The 16,529-nt window shown below is 32.9% G+C and overlaps 1 protein-coding gene and 1 pseudogene across 1 annotated transcript in view; both read left to right on the top strand.

The window, feature by feature from the left end:
- The window catches only part of LOC145248657 (uncharacterized), a 124,752-nt gene extending 112,204 nt beyond the window's left edge, over positions 1-12,548 (top strand). Inside the window, exons 8-10 of the mRNA XM_080110326.1 lie at positions 587-646; positions 4,683-4,719; positions 12,050-12,548. Of these exons, the coding sequence (XP_079966452.1) occupies positions 587-646; positions 4,683-4,707 (85 nt within the window). The 3' untranslated portion in view covers positions 4,708-4,719; positions 12,050-12,548. The remainder of the gene's footprint in view (positions 1-586; positions 647-4,682; positions 4,720-12,049) is intronic.
- A 2,228-nt stretch (positions 12,549-14,776) lies between these two features.
- On the top strand, positions 14,777-14,961 carry LOC145249171 (U2 spliceosomal RNA; annotated as a pseudogene).
- The last annotated feature ends 1,568 nt before the right edge of the window (positions 14,962-16,529 follow it).

The following is a 16,529-nucleotide window of genomic DNA, read 5'->3' as shown; positions in this document are numbered from 1 at the left end:
CTACCGCCTCTCTGATATATATATATATATATATATATATATATATATATATATATATATTCACTTGTCATCTCTTTTTTTTTAAAGGTGGGATCGACAGATCGTCAAAGACAAGATTCAAGCAAAGGCAGACGGTCCACAGAGTTTTATAAAATCATAGGAATATATGTTACTATCTATTTGCGACCCCATTCCACTACAGACTGGAAGTAATTTTCTAAGATTCTACCACTGCCTTAGATATGTGTACATCTGTTTCCTTTTCATACCTATTGTTTAGCATTCATCGGCAGACATACCCATCTCAGACACAATACTATCAATTATGTCGGACTCTTAATTTCTGTTTATTTGTTGTGGTCAAACTTTAACCCCATATCCGTCAATCATTTCGTAAACACTATCATCCATTTATATAACCGCCATTTTAATTGAGTCCTCATTAACCATTGACTATATAGCCGCCATTTTAATTGAGTTCATTTCATTATCAAAGGTGTGAGCCAAGTAAAACAACAGATTGAACGAATAAAGAAATTTCTACATACGATGCATTTTTACCAACGTTTTATTGACTATTTTACAGATACGATGAAATACCAATGGAAGGTCCTCCAAGAGAATCATTACGGAAATATAGTGGACAGTAAGTGACTTCTTTACTGATATTTTAAAATACATCTACTGATTGGTCCTGGATATGACCTTAAACTATATCCGATGGTGAGGGCCCCAGCTTGCAGGCCTTAGGGAGTGTGGAGCCACCCTTTAATTGCCATTGCTCCCAGGTCCACTCTGACCCGGAGTGGTAGCACCTGTTAGGGTCCCAACTATGGGTTAAATAGAATACGACTTAAAAAATAAATATACTATATTAAAAAAAATCGTTCTTAAAATCACCAGATTCGGCATTAAATAACCTGAAAAGGGTTGATATGCCGTAAAACAAAACAACCAACCAACATCTACTGATTGATTGAACAATTAATCAGTCTTTGTGATTTCTGTAACATGACGACTCCCTCTATAAGTGTAAAGATTACCTGTTGCTTGGGAAGGTTCTCTTGAGAAATTTGAATTTCTAGTTTTTTTTATTCAGAACACTTGAGAAGTTTTGGATTTATATTTAAATGTCTAAACAGAAGAATAAATTTTAGATATTAAAACATATTCTAGAATTGAATATTTTTCACCTGTGGATTACCATTTACCAAGACCAAAAGCCACTTGGAGATAATGGGATGGATTGTTTGTTAAATAATGAAGAATATTATGAGAGGATTTAAAATGATGAATAGGATAAACATGGTTTGATTCCCTTCGCCAAGGAGGTTATGTTTTCTGCCGAGTTTGTTGGTTTTTACTGTGCTTGTGTATGTTGAATTATGGATGACACGTACAAAGTGATTAACGATGCAGACTGAAAACTCGAACACGGCAGGTTCAAGTCCAGTTAGTTTCGTAAAAGCACTTCTATCAAACCAACATGTATCAACCCATATTCATATCGATAAGTCGTCTATAAACGAAAAATTTTCCTTTCTCTTTCCTTCCTTGATTCCATGATAGACAGAGGCGCCATCTGTTTTTTTTTTTCATTAATATTTTAGATTAGTCTATATCTATATATCTATAAAAGTGAAAATGTCCGTGTATGTCAATCTGTCTGTCTTTGTACATTTCCCTACCAAATAACTCTGTCAATTTTCGGTCTACAGACTCGAGATTTGACATAAGCGGTATTGAGATTTGGGAAAATCTTTGTAAGCGGTTTTCGGACAGAAATTATGCTATTAAGGGGTTAAAGTCCAACGATTTGACCTTTGAGATATCTACAAAAATCATCCGCCAACTTTGGGTCTAAACACTTGAAATTTTAGATATAGGTTCCTTGGATATGGATCTAACTTTTAATTTGATTTGACCCCAAAACAATAAATGCTACGGGGTCATAATTGGGGTCAAAGTTTTTAAAAAAATTGATCTCTGCGGTCTCTAACAAATTACTCAGCCAATTTTTAGTCTAAGCATTTGAAATTTGACATAAAGTGTATTCAGACATAGGGCCAGCTTTTTAATTGGTTTTTGACCGAAAAGTTGGCTTCCAAGGGGTCAAAGTTCAAAAGATTTGACCTCTGCAATCTCTAGATAACTATTCAGCCAATTTTGGGACTAAACATTTGAAATTTTACATAAAGGGTATTCAGACATGCAGCAAGCTTTTTAATCAGTTTTTGGGCGAAAATTTCGCTGCCAAGAGGTAAAAGTTGAAAGAGTTGACCTTTGCAGGCTCTACCAAATTCATCCGCTAATTTTGGGTCCACACACTTGAAATTTTAGATGTAGGTAACTTGGTCATGGGTCAAACATTTTAGTTTGATTTGAGCCCAAAACAATAAATGTTAAGAAGTCAAAGTTAAAAAAAAATTGACCTCTGGTGTCTATACCAACTTTTCTCTATGGTATTTAAGGAAGCCTATTATTTAGAAAGGCATTACGGTACATAATGCAGACTTTTTAATATATACATATGCACATAAAGTTATGAACAGTACATAGGGCCCGGGCAAAGCCGGGTTGAACTGCTAGTGAAAAAAAAATAAATAAAAAAACAACAACCGATGTTTTTTTTTTGTAGTTTTATTACTCTTATTCACACCAAACAAAGCATATTGCCACTTGGACGTAGGGGATACTATGTGGGACCATGCCTACAGAGCCAATATGTAGGGAGTTGAGCAGCAAGATATCTGTTTGTTTTATATTTAAATTTTTGTATGTTAGTGCAGTCAAGCAAGCAGAAAACGGGGAAGGAATTCCAAAGTCTAGCAGTTTGGTGAATGAAACCACTAGAGCAAACACTACAGTGGAGAGGTGGATTTTGTTGCTTTTGTGCTAGTTGGTGGAATTTATATCGAGGGGGTACAAGTGCTGCCAGTTCATCAGAGCACATTCCATTAAAGTACTTATAAAACAAGTACAGGGATACAACATTGCAGTGATGGGACAGGAGTTTGAGCTTGATTGATATTGCAGGACCTATGAGATAGGGGACTCGTTTCTGGACCCTGTCTAACAGGAAGAGGCCAGTGGTAGATACATAAGCTCAGACGTGGCAACAATATTCCATTTGTGGGAGAATGGTGGATTTGTAGAGATACAGAGTAGTTTTCTATCACAGTAGAGAGAACCCACTTTGTTTGCAACAGCCTTGGCAATGTCTTCGGTGTATTTGTCCCAATTCATATTACCTATGAATGTTAAGCGGAGGAGTTTGAACAATGAGCTCTGAGGTGCGATGCTATTAGTCACGGCAATTGATAGTTGAGAAGATTTTTGTAATTGTTAAAAGAAAAGAAGCTTAGTCTTAGTAGCATTAAATAGACATTTTGTAGAGTAAACAACATTCATTACTGGAATTAACATTATTAAGTTGAAGAGTTCCTATTTATAACGCCTCTCCACGGGATAGAGTTAGACATCAGGCTCGTTTTTTTTTTTTTTTTTTAACGTGGAGAAAAAGAACAAAAATAAAAATTGTCTCAGTCGTGAAGGATTTCTCCTTCCCTGAGAGAGAACAAGAAATTGAAGTGCAGCATCTGAAGACAGATACTACACTTTGAGTTTTGCTCCCACTTCAAGAACTGTGACACCAAGGTCGGAAAATGGGATTGAGTAGTTAGTGTTCTTGTAGTTGTAGAGTTGTCTTTACTGTGTATGGATAACAAATAAACGTTTTATTTTTAAACCGGAAAAGCGAATGCATTTCTGGTGGATTTTTACGAAATTATTTTTTGAAGTAGAATTTTTTCGGTGCTTCTGTATCGTTGTGTATATATAAAATGTTTTCGTCTTTAATTTAAAAGAGTGGCATTAAAGGGAGATAAATCAAACTTTTTAATTGTACCCAGTGTAAAACTTTTTTTTTCATGCGTTAAACTTTCAGTCTCGTTAAACTTTATTTTATTTAAATTAATTTTTTGTAATTTGATTTCTTGTGTATCTCCCACCTCCCCAAATGGTTGATCTATCTGCCCCTTCAATGTCACTTTTAAATTAAAGACAGAAATAGGTCATACGTACACCACCATTTTTTAAATAAAATGTTTAAATTAATACTCTATAATTAATAAAGAAATAATAAAGTGAAAGTCACTTTGACACTAAAAACACAAACACACAGGCACACGAGAAATTAAATTATTTTTTGAAGTAGAATTTTTTCTGCATCATGGTGCACATATGTAATATTTGCGTCTTTAATTTAAAAGAGTGATATTAAAGGGGAGATAATTCAACTTTTTAAATTGTACTCAGTGTAAAAGTTTTTCACATGTTTCCTTTAGTGAACTTTTATGGTATTTCAATAACCTAATTTAAAATAAAATTTAAAACTGATTTATTAATTATTTGATGTTTAATTTATTTCAATAAATCTATTTGATTTTAACGTATCCTCTAGAACGTATCCTCTGATTGAATTAAGTATTTATCTCCCACTTTAATTACCATCCCCTGCCTAAATGTTTGAATTATCTTCCCCTTTCATGCCCCTCTTTTAAATTAGAGACGAAAATAGTTTAATTTACGTAACGATACAAAGGCACCATTTTTATTTTTTAAATGAAAGGCATCATATTTATTTTTTAAATAAAATTTTAAAATTAATATTCAATTAATAGGTATGCTACGATCATCATGGATTGAAGAAATATGCTGGTAAGTATACGTTCAAAAACAAATCCTGTTAGGTCAATATCAATAATTAATGTTTCATGTATTAAATTGCATAAGTAATAAAATATGGCGTAAGTTATGGTAGAAGGGCCATAACTCTATCTCCCACAATGAATTTTCTACTTTTGGCCTTGCGGTTGTACAGACGTCGCATCTTCCGCTGAGCTTTAATTAAATGGCTCCCCGCTACTTTTCTAGCTCTTTCCAGATTTTCTCATAGGTTTCCGGCGTATTGTTTTATTGATTCGGGCATCTTAGTGCTTTTCCACTGGTCTCTTGCTATTTTGAGGGGTTCCTCATTTCTCGTCCGTATACTAGCTCGAATGGGCTATACCCGAGCAATTCTTGCACCGAGTTTCTTATTTCAAACAGCACAAAGGATAGTTCTCTATTTCAATCATTCTTTCGCTCAACATAATGAGCTCGTAAAATGCTTTTAAGTGTGGCGTGGAACCGCCCCAACGCTCCTTGGGACTGTGGATGGTACGGACTTGATGTGATATGTTTTATTCCAAGTAGCCTTGTTACCGTTTTGAATAAGTGGGAAATAAGTGGGACGTAAAGTTTGTCCCCTTATCGGATTGGATGACTTTCAGAATCCCCATCTTTGTAAAGAAGTTTAATAATTTCTGCCTTCTTGGCAGATATGGTGCGTAATGGAATAGCCTTCGGAAATCTAGCGCTAGCACACATCACTGTCAACAAATACTTGTGGTCTAATTTCGTTTTTGGCAAGATTCCGACGCAGTCTATCAGTACCTTGTCAAACGGTTTTTCACTAACGATTATTGGCATTAACAGTGCCGATGGTCTTCCTCCTTGAAGTTTCTCTGCCTTCTGACATGTTTCACATGAATTACAGAATATTTTAACACTGGCCTTCACGCCGAGCCAATAGAAATGCCAAGTAAGCTTTTCGTGAGTCTTGTTAATTCCCAGATGTTCAGCTAACAGGACTTCATGAGCTAATCTAAGCACTTTTTCACGATATTTATTTGGCATAATTAGTTGACATCGTTGTCCTTTTTTACCATTTTTCTGCTTCGCAGAATGATAGTTTCTTTTTAATATTCCCTCTTCCAGGAAATATTGTTCTGCATGCCTTCCGCCAGTCGGCCTGTTTATTTGCTTAACTAATTCTCTTAGACTATCGTCGTTCTTCTTAGCTTTTATTAATTCAGTGTGTTACTTACCCAATGGCGCGATTTTCTCATCACGTGATTGGTCTAATGGCGCCATCTTCTCATCGCGCGATTTGCTTGACGATGTTTTTTCCCTATTGTCCGACGCCTGTCTTCTGCTATGCAAATTGTACATGTGTCCACTTCTCACTTTTTCTTTAGACTGAATTTCATCTATGTCGGTCAGTTCAATATTGATTTCGTTTCCTAGGAGGAAATCTATATGGGAAGTTTTTCCACGATTCCGACTTCTATTCTCTTTTTTACTCTGCTCGCTCACGGGTATATTCATTACTCCTCCTCTTACACCCTCGATCGATACGTGCGCCATTATTCGACTTCTTGACACCTTCTTTCTCCGAATTAATGCCTGAGCGGTCCCTGTGTCTCTCAGTATTTTCTCTAGTATTTCGCTTCCCTTTCCGTTCATAATTCTTCCTTCCCTTGTGAAGGGTTTATAAATTTTGCTATCCTGTGTGGACGATGTTACTCCTTGCGGCTTCGTGTATGTTTTCTTCCAATCGTACTCTCGGGTTAGTCGGCATTATATTGCTGTATGGTCCACCTTTCCACACTTATAGCAGGTATCTGGATTTGCCTTCTGTAATGGCGTCCATCGACCATTGTTCCAATTATCTCTCTTCATAGTTACTTCTTGAAATTCATTCACTCGGCTTGCTATGTTTGGCTTGCTATGTTTGGTTTGCTATGTTTGGTTTGCTTTTATTTCTTTTTCGGGTTATTATATATTCATCGATCATCGTTGCTAATTCGTTGCCTGATTCGATCCTTTTCTCGTTTAGATGGATTCGCACTTCTTCATGCAACCAATTGAAGATCTCTTCTAATAATACGAGTTGCTTGATTTTTCCTGCATCTCCATTAATTCCTTTGACATCACACCACTTATTCATTAGCCTTTCTCTTCTCCCTTACAAATTCCTTAAATGATTGTGTTTCATTCTTTTTTAGCGTCCGAAATTTTTTGTCGATAGGCTCCCGGAACTAATTCAAAACTGCAGAATTGTTCGCCTCACTATTTCGTAATCGGCACACTCCTCTATCGACGAAGTGGTGAATGCTTTTTGTGATTTTCCCGCGAGTGTGGTTTGCAGTAAAATAGTCCACTTCTCGCGTGCCCACCCAAGGTTGACTGCAGTGCTTTCGAAGTGTGGAAAATATTCATCCACATTGTCTTCAGTGAATTTGGGTACCAACCTCACTTGTTTGGTCAGATCGAAATTATTTCGGTTGGTTTCATGTGCTAATTCAGCTAACCTTATCTTTCTTAATCTAATTTCTTGCTCCATCCTTGCCTTTTCTAATTCTACCTTCGCTTGTAACTTATATTTTTCTAATTCCATTTGTTCCTTCGATAAATTAACTGATTCATTGAGTAACTCGTCTAATATTTCTGACTTGAAAATCTTCTCATCAACCATGTGTTCGACTATGGCTTTGATGATCTTATCTTTCCTCGTAGCCTTCTTCGTTTCCAGTTTCAGTTTGTTCCCTATTTCCATGAACTCGCTTTTCTTCATCTCATCCAGTTTTTCGAAAGACGATTCAACGAAGAACATTTCCACTCTCTCCATTGCCGTTTTTTTTATTTTTATTTTTTTTTTTTTTTTTACTCTGTGGAAAGTTTACGAAATTTGACTACTTTGTTCTTGTGAACATTTATGTGAATTTTTCTTTTCATTTTCTAGTGTTGATTCTCGCTCTTAGGTGTTTCTCCAAAATTTTCGTTAGTTCAATTTTAAATTATTGCTTTGAGGACAAAAAAAAAAAAAAAAAAAAAATTCGGACGAACCTCCCATAAGTTCCTATTTCTAAATATTCCAGAAAATCATAAATAATCCGTGTGTCAAGAGAGCAATCGACAGGAGCATGCGCTATACAACATTTCGACCTCCCTCGCCGTCAAAATTTTAATAACATATAAATCATATATATATATATATATATATATATATATATATATATATATATATATATATATATATATATATATATATATATATATATATAAAAAAACTTTATTATCGGGTAATAACTATGAGTTTATCTTTACAGCTCCCACGAAATTAATTCAAGTTTCGTCTGAAACTTTTAAAAACATCTTTTTTATAGGATCAGGACAGTTTTATTACCTTGCACCTCTGATCAAAAAGTTGAACTCCATTAACAACCGGTGCATAACCTAATTTCGCCATATTCTTGCTTTTTTTCATCTCTTTCGCTCTCTCCCACTCTCTTCTACTAAATTTCCTTCTTTATATATTACTTTCTTTTTTTCTCTCACTCTCTTTTTTTTTCTCTGTAATTTCTTTCTTTCTTTCTTCCCCCCCCTCTATCTTTTAGCCACGTATTCCTCTTTATATTTATGAACCTTAAAATTTTAAGAGACGTTCAAGAATTTTCGCCATTTTGTTACAAACTGACCGACTCGAATTATATATATATATATATATATATATATATATATATATATATATATGTATATATATACACACACACACACACACACACACACACACACACACACACATTTCAGAATAATGAGATGAATTATATACGGCACCAATGTTTTTCGGACCATCTGTACATTTAAATAAATATATATATATATATATATATATATATATATATATATATATATATATATATATATACTGTTAAAAGTCCACGTATGCTAGTGATTTAAAGGTTAGATTTCGATACTTTTTTTGTGACTTAGAGCGGAGGTCCGCTTGAAATATAAAGAATAGCAATAAAAATATTAAATACAAAAAGTAACATCGTTTTTATGCTTCAAAAAACCCTCATAACCTTTATATATATATATATATATATATATATAAACTACGTGATCAATGTGCATGATTTTTGAAATATGATATGGAATTGTTCCATAACTGTTAGGTAAACAATTGAAGATTTTGGTGTATTTTAAAAAAAATCAGGTTGAAATCTGGACTTGTATCTAAAATATTGTGATAACGATACGGAGAGATAGATAAATAAGTGGCCACGATTAGTATGTGCTTGATGCAAGGAAAGAGCGGCACACAGAACTAGAACCATTTAGATGCAAGGCGAAAGAGATTATGTAAATTTATGCAGTGCCGGGTATCCGAAATAGCAGAATAAAAGGAGGGATTTATTATTATTTATTTATTTATTTATTTTTATTTATTTATTTATTTTTTTGTCTCAGCTGACTTTTGTTTTTGGACGCCATACTGCTTGCATGTGTTCTGTTGTCGGTGAAGAAAGAAGAAGAAAGACTGCTGCTGCTGCTGCTTATGCGAAAAGCCAACATCTTCGTCCTTAGCGAAGAGAACAAAATAAACCGTCTCCTGTGTGTGTTCTTTTTCAACTCGAAATAATTTACGTGACTGAAGTAGGAATTAATTACCTAAATATATCTTTCAGTAATATAAATTAATTACCTAAATATATCTTTCAGTAATATAAATTAATTACCTAAATATATCTTTCAGTAATATAAATTAATTACCTAAATATATCTTTCAGTCATATAAATTAATTACCTAAATATATCTTTCAGTCATATAAATTAATTACCTAAATATATCTTTCAGTCATATAAATTAATTACCTAAATATATCTTTCAGTCATATAAATTAATTACCTAAATATATCTTTCAGTCATATAAATTAATTACCTAAATATATCTTTCAGTCATATAAATTAATTACCTAAATATATTTTTCAGTCATATAAATTAATTACCTAAATATATCTTTCAGTCATATAAATTAATTACCTAAATATATCTTTCAGTCATATAAATTAATTACCTAAATATATCTTTCAGTCATATAAATTAATTACCTAAATATATCTTTCAGTCATATAAATTAATTACCTAAATATATCTTTCAGTCATATAAATTAATTACCTAAATATATCTTTCAGTCATATAAATTAATTACCTAAATATATCTTTCAGTCATATAAATTAATTACCTAAATATATCTTTCAGTCATATAAATTAATTACCTAAATATATCTTTCAGTCATATAAATTAATTACCTAAATATATCTTTCAGTCATATAAATTAATTACCTAAATATATCTTTCAGTCATATAAATTAATTACCTAAATATATCTTTCAGTCATATAAATTAATTACCTAAATATATCTTTCAGTCATATAAATTAATTACCTAAATATATCTTTCAGTCATATAAATTAATTACCTAAATATATCTTTCAGTCATATAAATTAATTACCTAAATATATCTTTCAGTCATATAAATTAATTACCTAAATATATCTTTCAGTCATATAAATTAATTACCTAAATATATCTTTCAGTCATATAAATTAATTACCTAAATATATCTTTCAGTCATATAAATTAATTACCTAAATATATCTTTCAGTCATATAAATTAATTACCTAAATATATCTTTCAGTCATATAAATTAATTACCTAAATATATCTTTCAGTCATATAAATTAATTACCTAAATATATCTTTCAGTCATATAAATTATAAATATACGACGGTCATGCCAAAAGTAATGCATTCTATATTTTAACTAAAAAAAAAAAAATTAAGTTGAAGAGCTACAAAGATGAGAGTGGTACTATTAAAACGAGCGACGTTTTGTGCTCACGAAATTATTTTTCTATATAGTCACCACTTTTCTTAATACACTTTGTCACTCACATCGTTGTTGCCATTCTGAAATCGACGGACCCATATTTTAACTGTGCTGACATCAACTGCATTGGTTTCATAACTGTTCAACAAGCGCCGTTGAATGTTAATCGGTTCAATCATTTTTTTTTTAATGGAAGAAATTCAATGGTGTATCTCTGCTTCTGACACACGTTCAGTCATCATTACAATCCTGTTTGATCTATTCGGGCGAAATAAAAAAAAAATAGGAGACATTACTTTTGGAACGTCCCTTGTATCTCTTTTTTTTTAATCCCTCTGGCTATATATATAGTAGCTGACTACTTACAACGGGTCAACATGACTTTGTTCCGGTCAACAACGTAATGATGGATTCAGTTATGAAACGTGGACACTTTAATGTTAATTCAAGGTTTTTTTTTTTTTTTGTTAATTTAAATTAATGCTTTGTTATTATTTTGAATACATTTCGGTACTTTTGCATCTATGAACTCTCGATTTCCACAAAGCTACTCGGCTGTGCCTGGCGAATGACGGGAATAACCGGAAACAGCCGACAAGTAGTTTTCTGGATATTAAAACATCCCCCCATATATATATATATATATATATATATATATATATATATATATATATATATATATATATATAAGCGAAAATGTATGTATGTATGTATGTATGTATGTGTGTTCGCTTTTTCTGCATGTCAACAAAAGGCTTTTTTCAGAGAAGCGGTCGGTCGGTTCACAACTTTTAAAAAACTTTATATCACATATAAATCGTAATATCTCACAGTTAACAACGAAGCTCGCCTGTCTATTTAATTTGCTCGATTTCGGGAAGATAAATATTCAATATTTGTCGCTCGCCGTATGTGTGTTAGTCTTTTTCCTATAACATCTTGGGGGCGGGGAAAGCGTTCAGCAGTAAATGAATACTATCCCGCAGTCAAACTTGACTTCATTAACTCATTAAAACGGGCACGTGCTAAATCCAAGTAATTAAATAAATTCAAACATGTTTCCGTTAGCATCTCGCGGTGAGGCAATGGTTAACGTTGCACGTTTTTTTTTTTTTTTTTCACACTTTAATTTACAACTTTGCCTCAACGGTTCGGGTTCGATCCTCATACTTACTTTTTTTTTTTAACCCTCCCACACACACCTCCAAACACCCGGGCAACGCCGGGTACCCCTCGCTAGTTACTTTATAAATTCCAGTGGTCGTCGCCATTCTTAACATGGGGGGGGGCGGGGTTGTAACAATTTGCGTTTTTTGTAATAAGACTGGCTCAGTCGTTTCCGGTTCTTCCCGACATCTGCCGGGCACACCCGAGTAACTTCGTGGAACTCACGAGTTCATAAATGCAGATGTATCTAAATTTCATAAAATTCAATGGTTTAATCCATAAAAAAATGTTTCTTCTTTTTTTTTTCTTTTCAGGGATAAGTGCCAGCAAGAAAAAAAGTTGAATCACTTTTCAAAATGAGAATTCTTTAAATCAGCCTTTTGGAACATTTCAGATACAGCATTTCGTTTCAATTTTAGTTCTTTTGTTATCTTTGCTTTTAATAAAGCATCAGAAAATCGGAAATGATAAAAGTTAAAAAGATTCTTTGGCAGTTCTCCCAAATTTATTAGATTTAAACTTTAAATCGAATTTTTACATTTTAATTTTAGAAAATTGTATTGCCCGACGAATAATAATAATAATAATAATAATAATAATAATAATAATAATAATAATAATAATAATAATAATAAAAACAACATTTGTTCAAATCCGTTACAAGAAAGCAAAATTGTAGCGACATTTTCTCTTCTGAAATACCTTTGCTTTGATAGAAAAAAAAATATTTTTTTTAATTTTTACTTTTTTTTAAAAAAATACATGAAATTTAATAAAATAAAATGAAAATTGAAATCTAATAAAATAATAAAATATACCTGAAAATAAATTAATATTTTTGAATGATTCTTTTCCTTTTCGGAATTGCTTGTGATCTGAGTGTAAGTAAATTTATGTTATACAAGGTGTTTGTTTTTAGAGGCATTTTTCTTGAGAACAATTGCTCCTAGATGAAACTGACGGGAAACTGAAGAGTCAAAACAAGGGAGATTACTCTCACAGGGTCAGCTTAGAAAGATGTTGTTAGATAAAAAGTTTCTCTCATACTTTGAGTATTAATTGGGATCCTAATTGCCTGATGATTTGCCACGAGAATGAAACGCAAACGTTTCAGTGTAGCTCACTTGCCATAAATATATTTTTATACTGCTATATATATATATATATATATATATATATATATATATATATATATATATGCGTGTGTGTGTGTGTGTGTAGGTGTAAGAGGCTACATATATATATATATATATATATATATATATATATATATATATATATAGCCTCTTACATATATATATATATATATATATATAAGAGGCTACATATATATATATATATATATATATATATATATATATATATATGTAGCCTCTTACACCAAATAGAATGTATGCGGGGTCTTCAATAACTTCCAAACTTTTTCTCTACAAGCATTTAAAATTGACGTAGACTCTTGAAAATTCAGTACGTTATTGCTATACATCTTATGAGATGATAACTGGCCAATTTTTATCATTTCAAATTCAAATGAACAACAACAGCAAGAACTGGAATACACCCTACTAAAGCCTGATTGTTACAGCTGGTGAATTTCCAAAAATGCAATCTGGACATGACGACACTTTAGAAGAGCTATATGCAATAAAATTCTGTTTAAAACTTGGGAAAATACCACAGAAACGCAGACTGCTTTGTGCCATCTTGCATGAATTGAACATCGGTTTTTGAGTGGCATAAGAGATTCAAGGAAGGTAGGGATGATGAGAGATGTGGGAGAAGTAAGGAAGTAAGAACACCAGAGTTGATTGGCCAAATAAAGAATTTCATGGATAAGGATCGTCGTGTGTCAATAGAGATAATAAGTGCACAGGAGATCACTTTAAAGGAGACTCGAGTTTCATAGATTTTCATGTGTATACTATCAATAAAAGTGCCCGTACGAAAAAAAGTCTGGAAACTTATTGAAGGCACCTCACATGTTGCAAATCTAAAAACAGGTAAAATGATTTCAGAATGTTCTTCAAAGAATGTTATATTTTTAGAGGCGGCGAACTTTAAATTAAAATAAACCACAGAAACATATTTTTATTATACATATATATGGTTTATTGCAAAGATTACGTTTTTTGATATTTAGAATTGAAATACAATTTCGTACACGTGTATGACATGATCTAGATGTTCAATTTCCACATTGAATTAGACAGTATTTCAGCAATAACGTTTTAATGTGTTTTTTCCAAGTAGTCTGTTGTGTCTGGTTTATCAACATAGACACGAGACTTTACATATCTCCAAAGATATTAATCAAATGGGGTTAACTTACACAAACGAGGTAGCCGATTGACAAATCCATTTCATGGAATTATTCGTTCATTAAATGTTTCTTTTAGTAAATTGACCGTATTGTGTACTGTTTGGCATGTGGCTCTGTCTGCTGAATTCACATGAATAATTGCCAAAACCAAGCTGAACTCAAAATAACAGATAGTTGTAAAATCTGCAATTAAAGAAAATCGAGTTGTCAATTTAAAGTTTGCCACTTCTAAAAAAATCACTGTATATATTGGAATCATGTGCCAGTAAGTAGCGATTATGTTAAGTAGTATGAATTTTGGCGTGGGCCACATTGATACATGTCAAGATAACCTGGTAACAAACGAAAATATACCAAGTGCAGGTGGTGTAATTGAGGCGGTAGGGAGAATCAAAGGACAAAACCCGCTAGCAATGCAGGTGTTAAATGATATGACAGAGATGAAGTCACGTTTTCAAGGGATTAAACATCGTTTCTAGAGTCAATGGTTGAGAGCGGTACAGACAAAATGCTCCTGACAATGTAGAAATCTAAGTGCATTTTGTCTAAGAACTCTGTCCGCATCATTACGACTAAGTTAGAAAAACTAGTTCAGAAAATTAAGTAAGAAATAATCTATGTGAACTCGCTGAAAAAGACCTTTGAAACCTCGGCAAGTCTCTATTGTGTTTCCATGCACGAATTAATTCGTCGTTAATTTAGCAAAAGATCAACAATCAGAAGCTCTTCCTTGGCCTTTTGGCTAGGAGCAAAGTGTAGTATCTGTTCTGATACTATACTTCACATTTTCTGACCTCGATCAGTGGAGGAAAATGCCTTCTGGATTGAGACAATTTTTATTCTTGTTCCTATCCAGATTGCCCCGTTTTGGGGAGCTGGATTTTCTCCAGATTAAAAACCGACCTTATGTCTAACTCTGCCCTCGTGGGGAGTCTAGTAAATAAGAACAACCCGAAGGGGATTATAGCCTACGCATGGAAAAGCGACGATCGAAATAATAAAATAACAGCAACCGTGCACGTATGTATGAAAGAAACTTTATTTGATTTATCTGATTATTTGATCGCTCACTGTCGAAAACGCACACATGCAAAGGTGTGCGGTTAAAATAAAAGACCATGTGCCTACTATTTATGTTAACGATGGATTATTACATATGGACTCGGACGTGCATCAGAAACAGAGATACATCATTGAATTCCCTTACGCAGAAAAAGTTTAGCAAATGAGGGAATATTGATTGAGTTATACACGTGCTTGAGGATCACTATGAATTTAATATTCCCTAAAAACTTCTCCTTTTTATTGAAATCAGATGTCCATCCACAGCGAATGTTGGATAGTAGGGGGGAGTATAACGAGGTATATATATATATATATATATATATATATATATATATATATATATATATATATATATATATATATATATACACGTGTGTATATATGTTTTTTGTCTATAATGAGTCTCTTAACTTATGAGTGTTAAATGTTCTGACATGTGATTCGTCTAGTGTATTCGGTATTGTGTGTATACATATTTTAACAGTTTATAGACAGAGTGTAAACGAGAGACGGACCGTTGTCGGTAGGAACACCAGCAAAAACACACCTCAAATCTTCCGTCCAGATGTCCCTTCCATGCATCCTTAAATAAAGTGCTTTTTTCCGAAAGTCAAAACGCTCAGGCGAGAATTATATTTCGTTCCTTGCTAGTTTCCTTTTCAGAGTTGACAGGATTTGTATACGACTACATTTTGCTAAGTCGCCCCCTTCTGACTTCCATGGGCGTACTGTCCAAAAAACCCATCTGTCCGCTAATGCATTACGTATCAAACTGATCTCCCTCGAACTAAAACTCTACGTCTCAAAATCTATCTTTTCCATCACATCATCACTACATGTAGCCTAAAGATCCTTGCTGGTTTTTTGTCGCGTATCTTTGTTTATATTATGGTTAGCTTAAATTCCATCTATCAAATTAACATCAAGTTAACATTTTTGTGTGTGCTAGTTATGAAAACTGTCATTCCTTTCTATTAAGACATTTTACAATAAATAATCTGTAAATTTCGCTATAATAACAGTCTTTCTGACATTCTATTTTTACAAATATTAATAACGATTATAATAATCATCGACCAGCACGTTTTTCGGTGTTGCCCGGCCAATATCTAACACGAATACAACATCCGGTATATAATAATATACATTAAAAAAAAAAAAAAAAAGAAATTCACAAGACAATTGTATACAATAAATTAACTCACTGTTGGTTGAGAATCCGTAAAAACTGAATAACCAGCCAACTAACCCTAACCCTAACCGCTTTCGTCCATCACCAACACATTCAGACGTGGTTTGTTAATTAAAATCTAAAATTACATCATGTCGACATGATGTAAGAAGATGGAAACATCTCTAACCCTAACCCTAACCTTAACCTGAAACATCTCTATAAGCTTTGGGTAAAG

The sequence above is a fragment of the Euprymna scolopes genome, chromosome 27 (assembly GCF_053919585.1).
Source record: "Euprymna scolopes isolate OS-2025 chromosome 27, ASM5391958v1, whole genome shotgun sequence".
NCBI lineage: Eukaryota > Metazoa > Mollusca > Cephalopoda > Sepiida > Sepiolidae > Euprymna > Euprymna scolopes.
This window is presented reverse-complemented; position numbering and strand designations above follow the sequence as displayed.